General features: G+C 34.4%; 1 protein-coding gene across 2 annotated transcripts in view; it reads right to left on the reverse strand.

The window, feature by feature from the left end:
• usp19 (ubiquitin specific peptidase 19) overlaps positions 1–7,006 on the reverse strand; it is a 55,219-nt gene extending 48,213 nt beyond the window's left edge. For both annotated transcript variants that reach the window (XM_059333797.1, XM_059333796.1), the window contains exons 1-2: positions 6,666–7,006; positions 4,907–5,297 (exon numbers count right to left, since the gene is read on the reverse strand). In XM_059333797.1, coding sequence (XP_059189780.1) covers positions 4,907–5,132 — 226 coding nt within the window. In that variant the 5' untranslated portion in view covers positions 5,133–5,297; positions 6,666–7,006. The remainder of the gene's footprint in view (positions 1–4,906; positions 5,298–6,665) is intronic.
• Positions 7,007–9,577: the final 2,571 nt, after the last annotated feature.

Below are 9,577 nucleotides of genomic sequence, written 5' to 3' on the forward strand. Positions count from 1 at the left end.
GAAAGTAGAACTGCTCTGCATTGTTGCAGTGACTTATATCTTCACTGACTTCAGACTTGTGTGAGAAAGGGTTGTGAATTAGCAGCCTCTTTGGTCAAGGGCTCATGGGGAATGTAGTATTCCTTACATCAGCAGTTCTACCTCCAGAGATGAACCAGTGTCAGGTATATGCATCACATGACTGCCATCACAATACTGCAATGATTCCAGTGCAGCGCAAACAAAGGACGAGGAAGTAAGGTTGTTTATTCATTTGAACAAGGATTATGCAGAATATTTTCACATCAGTAATAAATTCCTCAGGTGTCAGGCGAGACAACCAACTCCTTTTTTTTTAAAGTCTAAAACTGAAAAAGGATTTGTTGTACTATTTTTAGCTTTAGAAGACATTTCATGTAAAACCAAAGCAGGCTACTACATGGTCTTAGTGTGAAATGTTTGCGTGGGAATGGTTTTAAACAAGAACAAAAAAAATCCACCTCTGAATGACAACTCTCCTCCTCAGACAATGAAATGTTGCTACGAGCGCTTCAATGAAAGGCATGAAACCGTATAAAGGAAGCTGTAATCCACATCCACATGTGAATGTAACATGCAGAGAGAAAAAAATACCACCGTTGCAAAGCCTACAGAAAATGGATAAGAACAATATGTGCAAAGTGGTAATCTCATACAAAAATAACATTCAGGCAGCAGCATGGATTGAACAAAGGGGTGAAATTATCAAAAAGACAACATTGTAACTTCACATAGGGCTGCATTTTGTCTTTTTATTACAGGATGGGGACCACACATTTGGTTTGTACAGAACAGAGCAACTCCTGAGGAACTGAAATTAACTGTGTGATGCGTTTTCTGTTTACTGTGTTATGTATAACAAATATGCTGCGTCAAAAAAATATTTAACTAGGGCCGGGACTTTAACGTGTTAATTAAGATTAATTAATTACACAAAAATTAACACATTTAGAGAATTGACGCATTTTAATCGCACTTATTTTTGCACCGTGGAACTTTTTCACTGGATGAGTTTCAGGCGGACCGATTATACTGGAGCACCAACTAGCGTTGATGAGTTCAGACAACAACAAACCACAGTGAACATGAAGGAAGAAGCTGATGAGACGCTTTGGTTGGCCCCGTGGATGATGGGACATTTAGTTACTAAAAACCAACGGATGGAAGCGTCGATAAGAGCATGGTTGTGTGCAAGATATGACCCTAAAACCAAAGCATTCTAGTTTACAGAAGGTCTACCTACCTATAGGCTACCTGAATTTATGAAATGTACTATATTTCTAAATATGCTATTGCTACACTTAATGGCAAAAATTGCACTGGTCTGTTGGACTTGAACAAAAATAAACAATATTTTTGTTGCTTAAGCTTATGTATTCAGTCATTATTCAATGGTATACTAAAAATCCATGTGAAAAAAATTACTTCTCACTGTTCTCAGGTCAAATATTTATATGCGATTAATTTCGATTAATTAATTACAAAGCCTGTAATTAATTAGATTAATTTTTATTATTTTTATTTATTATTATTTAATTTTTTTATTTTATTTTAATCAAGCCCCGGCCCTATTTATGACATAAATGTGTTTAAAAATGTCAACAGAATTTTTGGTCAGCACTGTGCAACAATAACACATCAAATCGTGGTGAAACTGTCTTTTTTCAGATAATGATGCCAAATTGTAGACCTGGCATTGTGCCCACACCATTATCAGATTTCAATATAGGGCTTCATCTAATAACTATTATCATTTTTATTTTATTTTGAATAACTAGTCAATCAGACAATGAAAAAAAGTCCTTGTCCTTGTACAGTACAACCAATACTAAGAAAGCCTCAGATATTCATACGACAAAGTAAAAGCTTAACAGTGGTGAGAATAAATCCTATGTATAAAAAACTCCTATATACTACAAAACAATAGAGCTGCAACAACTATTCGATTAATTGAACAATAATCAATTATTAAATTAATCGTCAACTATTTTGATAATGGAATAATTGGTTTGAGCAGTTTTTTTAAAGACAATAAGTCCAAATTCTCTAATTTCAGCTTCTTCAATGTGAATATTTCTGGTTTCATTGTTCCTTTATGACAATAAACTGAATATCTCTTTGGTTTGTGGACAAAACAAGAGATTTGAGGACGTCATCTTGTGGTTTGGGAAACACTGATTGATATTTTTATACATTTTATTGACCAAACAACTAATCGATTAATCGTTTAAATAATCAACAGATTAACAGATAATGAAAATAATCTTTAGTTGCAGCCCTACAAAACAACACTACACCTGTATGATGATACACAAACCAAGTGTCTTGTCTGCTATGCTATATGGCATGGAATGTAAAAACAGTAAACCTACAAGAAGGTGACTTGTAGGGGTGGAAATCTCAAGGCACCTCAGGATTCAATTTTGATTTGGATCAATTTGATGCATCAATTCATTTTGATGCATCAAATTGTTTTCTTTCTATACATGTTTTTCTTTTCCTTACTGTGTATCTACTTGCTACTTTTAAAATAGGAATTTGTAATTATCCATAGTTGATAAAAACAGAATTATTTACTGTCAATATATTTTGGTTTAGTAAGACACATCCTGCATTGGAGGTGTAAATGCAGACTTTTTAGATTTTGAAAAATATCTTACAGTAAGAGTTCAGGCACTCAAACCCTGTTTTTTTTTTCTTACTGACAATATACTAAATTTATGATTATTGACTTTTCTGCATGAAGACATAATCCTTCAAAGCAGAACCAGGATGCATCTAGGAATGGATATTCCATTCCTACACCCAGTAACTAGTACTACAATATAGTAGTATGTACAATTTAGCCTTGTAAAAAAAAAACTGAGTTGTGTAGAGTAGGGCTGGGCGATATATCTATATAAAAAATATATTCATATATTTTTAAATGCGATATGGAATTAGACCATATTGCATTTATCGATATAGTTCAATTTTTTCTTTTATATATAAATTATTCCTTTACTAGGGTTTGTCATATTTAGTTATTTTGTAATGTTCATTATTATTTTCTCATATAAATATATTTATTTCAGAAAAAGACTGGCCTATTTTATTTCATAGGGTATTTTTTTTTTTTTTTTATTTAAATGTGCACTTTATGGAGCTTTGATTTGAAAAAAAAGGTACTCCTGTTATACAGTATTTATGTTCACTTAAATAAACAGTTTCAATAAAACTACTTGTGACATGTCATATTTGGCTCGACTGAACATTTGCTCTCAATAAAAATATCGGGATATATATCGTACATCGATATTCAGCCTAAAAATATCGGGATATGACTTTTGGTCCATATCGCTCAGCCCTAGTGTAGAGCTTTCTGACAAAAGTTATGTTTGCACTGTGTGTATCGAAAACGACTGTATGTCTCCTGAGGTCTAATCAAAAGTGTTAAATACATTTCCTTCCTCAAACATTTGCAAAGCCAATGTTGTTTTTTATACCCATGTTTGCCAACTGGCCTTTTGGTAATCAGTAGAATGGTGTCACACTAGCAGCAGGATGTGAATCGCATTGCCAACATACTTGCACACGTAACAATCAAACTGAGACCCATTGGTAAAATGTTTCTCCATTGTAATACTAGTGGTCATCCTGTGGAGATTTGGACACATACAGGGACCAGGAGTACACAGGCAATGCAATAAACTTTTATGACATCAAAACTTTGTTTATAAGAAAACCTCAATGGTAATAAATGTACTACCATATCTGCCTTGTGTATATTAACTCAATATTATACTAGAACGTAGGGCTGCACAATAATGTAATTTTAATTGTGATCATGATTTTGGCCACCACAATTAAATTAACCTGATCGTCGGCGATATTTCCATTTTAAAATGCGGCTCTCCCGCATATCTAATCAAACACTTTCTACACCAGTAGTCCACCAATCACCAGGGGGCGAACGCATAGTTAAAGTTTCATCTAGCTGCCTAAATAAATAATGAGCGAGCGCACCTTGCAGTGGTACCTTCAAGTCACCATGTGGACTGTAGCATAAAGGGTGTTTCCACTACAGTCCAATACCAAGAATGAGGCGGGTCTCAATCACTGAAACGCCCCTAAATTGAATATGAGCTGTCCTGAGCGGTCTTTTGACTGGACTTTTTTGTCCCTGTAGAAGAGCAGGGCAGTTTTTCTCCCCTGAAAAAAGCCTGGCTGCTGATTGGATAGAGCGCTAAGCAGGATGTGACGTAGTACTCGACACCACAACAAGACATTTGTAAAAGCTGGCGAAGCAGTGTTGCCAACTTGGCGACTTTGTTGCTATATTAAGGGACTTTTCAGACCCCCTTAGCGACTATTTTTCAAAAAAGCGACTGGCGACAAATCCAGCGATTATTTCTGGTGTTATTGGAGACTCGTTCCAATAAGAACGAGTTGAAACGGCACAGTTCTCCTGCAGCAGTCTTTCCAGCTGCAGAGCCGGAGGGGATGTTGACCCCTTAGCGTCCAGTCTGCAAATTGCTAATAGGCTAACAGTTAGCTCTGTGTGCAGTACAGTGTGTATGTGCTGCTGCTGCAGGAGGTGTTCACTTAGCGATCTCTGTTTGTTTACAACAAGCACCAGACACTCTGTGCACACACTAAAAAAAACTGTTCTTATTGTTTGTTTAAAAGTAGTGCAATAAAAATACAGATGTTTTCCCTAACATGATGAACAATCGTGATTAATAATCACTTTGGGCATAATCATGCAGCCCTACTAGAATGCCTATACTGCAGCGTGGTTATAATTTGTCTATTCTATTTGTTTTGTATTTCTTTAGATGACAGTTTAACCCGAAACAAACATTCAGCAAAATAATCAATAACAAATGTTTACTTGTGAAAAACATACCTTTCTTGACCTCTGCAATAAGTCCATCTACTGCTGCAGCTGCTGCTGCTGTTGCCCTCTTAGCCTCTCTGCTCTCCTGGTTGGCCCTGTCCTTCTGCTTCTTCTTACTGGTACTGGAGGACAGGTCTGAGCTGTTCTCCCTACCGCTGCCTCCCCTCTGCTGAGCCCCACCACGACGGCCCACAGTCTCATTACCAGCCGCTCCATTACCACCGCTGCTGGCCATCTTTGGGCACTTGGCACTAACAGGCCGCCCGTCGCCGGAATCACTACCGCTGCTGGGGTCTGGATCTGAGGTGTGCCTCTTCCTACCTGGCCCGGCTATCTTGGCGATGATACTTGTCTGAACTCTCCCAGAACAGAATCAGGAAGGCTGATTAGGGATGGGGACCTGAAGAAGAGTACAGAAAGTAATTTAAGTCAAGTGGAGAAAATAATAGCAATGCATATAATTGTCATCAGTATGTCCCATGTTCATATTCGTATTTGTTGTTTGTAATGTGCATTATGCTTATGTTGCTCAGTTTTTTTCACTGTTTTCTCCTCCTTTCCTCTCCTCATGTTGAGCTGTATTTCTCTTTCTTCATCCCCGTTTTCCTGTCCTGTTCACTTCTGTCATATTGTTTGTGTGTGTTTTATATGTTTTGGACGGGTTGGTGGCAAATTTCGTTGTACTAGTACTTGCTACCCTGTGCAATGACAATAAAGGGATTCTGACATGTCTAATGGGGTGTAAAGTTAAAGAGCTCATGATAATCTGCCTTTACTATGTTTATATAACTCACACACACACACACACACACACACACACACACACACACACACACACACACACACAGAGGGTGGGGGGGAGAGTGGTTCACTGTTCAAAACTAATTAAGAGCAGGTTTGTTGCAGGTAACTACAACAATTCTGTACGAGACATGGACATTATGTCTTACAAAAGGAAGCACTGGGCAGCACATAATGAACCAGCCTTGCTTCGTTTCCTTAGCATAGCAACAGCAAGTTGCTAGCTTGGACAGTCAAATGACAAACAAAGGACAACAGCTTACATCAGCCATCTTATTCGGCGATCAGTACAGCAAATTTACTTAAAACATGGGTGATATTCGTTAAGCTAGCTAGCGAGTTTAACCAGGCAGCTCCCCGTGCCCAGAGCTGTTAGCTTGAACACTGTAAGTTAGCAGCCAACTGCAGGGTTCGTTTATTTTGAGACACACGTGTTTCAGACTGTCATGTGCCGGTCAATATTAGACATATACATATCCCTATAGCGTTGAATTAAAGTAATTTATCTGAAGATGTTTGTTAAATTGATTCATTTATTCGAATTAGCGAAATATCTTTAGTTAATAACATCATAACGTTACTTTAAAGTCCTTGGTTCACATTGAGGAGCATGAGACAATACAATCTTGGGCTGTTTATGTTTAAAATAGCGTTCTGGCTAGAATAACCGCCTACAATAGTACTGCACCATGTCTGAGTTGATGCTAAAGCTCGTTTATAAGTACGATAACACATCTGATCTTCAATCCTACAAACAGAGCGCAGATCAGGTCACACAATCAAACGCTCCTACAGTCTTCGAAAAGCTAATGTCATTAGCCACATGGAGCTAACGCTAGCTGACACCAAAGGCTTGATCCGGCTATGATCTATTTAATACAACACAACAACATGACATCCCGTCAGACCTGACCCCCGCCTATCATTAAATGCTACATTATTATTGACATTAAGACTGGAGACTTACGGGGCTTTAATTTGGCGAGAATGTAATTCGGTTCCTGACACACAATGGCCGGCGCCTCCTTCTCCTCCTCCTCCCGGCTCTAAGCTCCTTCACGGCAGCGGGCCGCGGCGCTCTGCCCGCTAACCAAAGCCCGCAGTCCTCGGTGTTTCTGGAAGATTCTCTCCTTTATCCGGGACCCATATCTGGTCACTTTAAACGGCTGATTTCAGGAATTCAAAGAGAATGCAACAACTGAAAACAACGGCTCAGTGTGACTGTACCATCGGCCTGAGTGTGGTGAGCTCTACTTTGTTTGGAACAAATTAGTCCAAGTCTCCTCACTGAGCCCGGCCCGACGGGAGCCGAGAGCGCGCATTGGCCGCTTCCTGGCTGGCGCGTTCACGTGATCTGTAGCCCTTCCTTTACCTCTCTCTCCTTTTTTTTGTTTGTTAGTTATTTAATCATTTATTTGTCTTAAATGGCATCCCATATATTTGAATATTATTTTTATTTGTATTCTTATTTTTTTGTTTATTTGTTTGTTTATTTATTTAATCAGTTATTTGTCTTGAATGGCATTCCATATATTTGAATATTATTTTTTGTTTATTTGTTTGTTTGCTTTTTAATCATTTATTTGTCTAAAATGGCACACCATATATTTGAATATTATTTTTATTTGTATTCTTATTTTTTGTTTATTTGTTTGTTTGTTTATTTAATCAGTTATTTACCTTGAATGGCATTCCATATATTTGAATATTTTTGTTTATCTGTTTGTTTGTTTGTTTGTTTGTTTGTTTATTTAATAATTTATTTGTCTTAAATGGCATTTCATATAGTTGAATATTATTTTTATTATTTTTGTTTATTTGTTTGTTTGTTTGTTTATTTATTTAATCAGTTATTTGTCTTGAATGGTATTCCATATATTTGAATATTATTTTTTGTTTATTTGTTTGTTTGTTTATTTAATCAGTTATTTGTCTTAAATGGCATTCCATACATTTGACTTTTTTTTTTTGTCTATTTGTTTGTTTGTTTATTTAATCATTTATTTGTCTTGAATGGCATTCCATGTATTTGAATATTATTATTTTTTTGTTTGTTTGTTTGTTTGTTTAATAATTTATTTATTTATTTGTTTATTTAATCAGTTATTTATCTTGAATGGCATTCCATATATTTAAATATTTTTTGTTTATTTGTTTGTTTGTTTGTTTATTTCATAATTTATTTGTCTTAAATGGCATTTCATATAGTTGAATATTTTTTTAATTATTTTTGTTTATTTGTTTGTTTATTTAATCAGTTATTTGTCTTGAATGGTATTCCATAAATTTGAATATTATTTTTTGTTTATTTGTTTGTTTGTTTATTTAATCAGTTATTTGTCTTAAATGGCATTCCATATATTTGACTATTATTTTTTTGTCTATTTGTTTGTTTGTTTGTTTGTTTGTTTATTTAATCATTTATTTGTCTTGAATGGCATTCCATGTATTTGAATATTATTATTTTTTTGTTTGTTTGTTTGTTTGTTTAATAATTTATTTGTTTGTTTGTTTATTTAATCAGTTATTTATCTTGAATGGCATTCCATATATTTGAATATTTTTTGTTTATTTGTTTGTTTGTTTGTTTATTTCATAATTTATTTGTCTTAAATGGCATTTAATATAGTTGAATATTATTTTATTATTTTTGTTTGTTTGTTTGTTTGTTTGTTTAATCAGTTATTTGTCTTGAATGGCATTCCATATATTTGAATATTATTTTTTGTTTATTTGTTTGTTTGTTTGTTTATTTAATCAGTTATTTGTCTTAAATGGCATTCCATATATTTGAATATTATTTTTTGGTCTATTTGTTTGTTTGTTTGTTTGTTTGTTTGTTTGTTTGTTTGTTTAATCATTTATTTGTCTTAAATGGCATTCCATATATTTGAATATTTTTTTTAATTTTTTTTTTATTACAAACTATTTCATTTCAGAAACATACAATTCATTACAAAAGCATTTCATATGTATATTCTACGCCGGGAGGGAGATCTTACAGTAATATTTAATAGTTCACAAATAGTAAGGGTGCGCGCATTGGCCACTTTCTGGCTGGCGCGTTCACGTCCTCTTCTTCTTCTTCTTTTGAGTTTTATTGGGGGTTGTCAGATCAACGTACAGGTGGATTACCGCCATCTACTGGACTGGAGTGTGGAGCAGTAGATTGACAGGAAATTAAGGAGAGAAGATAATAACAGAACTGAATAAAAAAATAAAGTAATTATAATAATAAAAATACACTCAGGATAAATAAATAATTTAATGGGAAAAGGGGGAAACAATAGTGTAACTAATAGAATTTTACAATACAAATATATATATATAATTAAATACATTACTAAACTATTTTTTTTGTTTATTTGTTTGTTTGTTTGTTTGTTTGTTTGTTTATTTAATCATTTACTTGTCTGAAATGGCATTCCATATATTTTAATTTTTTTTTATTACAACTTTGTTTCACAAACATAAGAAACATACAATTCATTACAAAAGCATTTCATATGTATATACACTATATACTACTAGTATACTAAACTATACTACTATATATAGCTTACAGTAATATATTTAATAGTTTACAAATATCAACTGTTTTAATTGCTTTTTGGTTGTTGGATTATTGAATAGAAGCGATGTGCTGCCTGAGCTCATTGTAAAAGGCAACAAAAGATGGTTTTCTTCGAGCAAATTTACATTTATGAATATGAAATTTCGCCATCAGTATGATGAGGTTTATAACAAATATTTCATTGAGTTTTTCTTTATTTTTGTTATAGTCAAAGAGCCCAAATAGTACATCCCTCCTAAACAACTTAAAATCTTTATTAACATTGCTTGCAATAAAGTTACAAATATCAATCCAGAGATGTTGGA

Source organism: Centropristis striata, chromosome 5 (genome assembly GCF_030273125.1).
Source record: "Centropristis striata isolate RG_2023a ecotype Rhode Island chromosome 5, C.striata_1.0, whole genome shotgun sequence".
In the NCBI taxonomy this organism is placed as follows: domain Eukaryota; kingdom Metazoa; phylum Chordata; class Actinopteri; order Perciformes; family Serranidae; genus Centropristis; species Centropristis striata.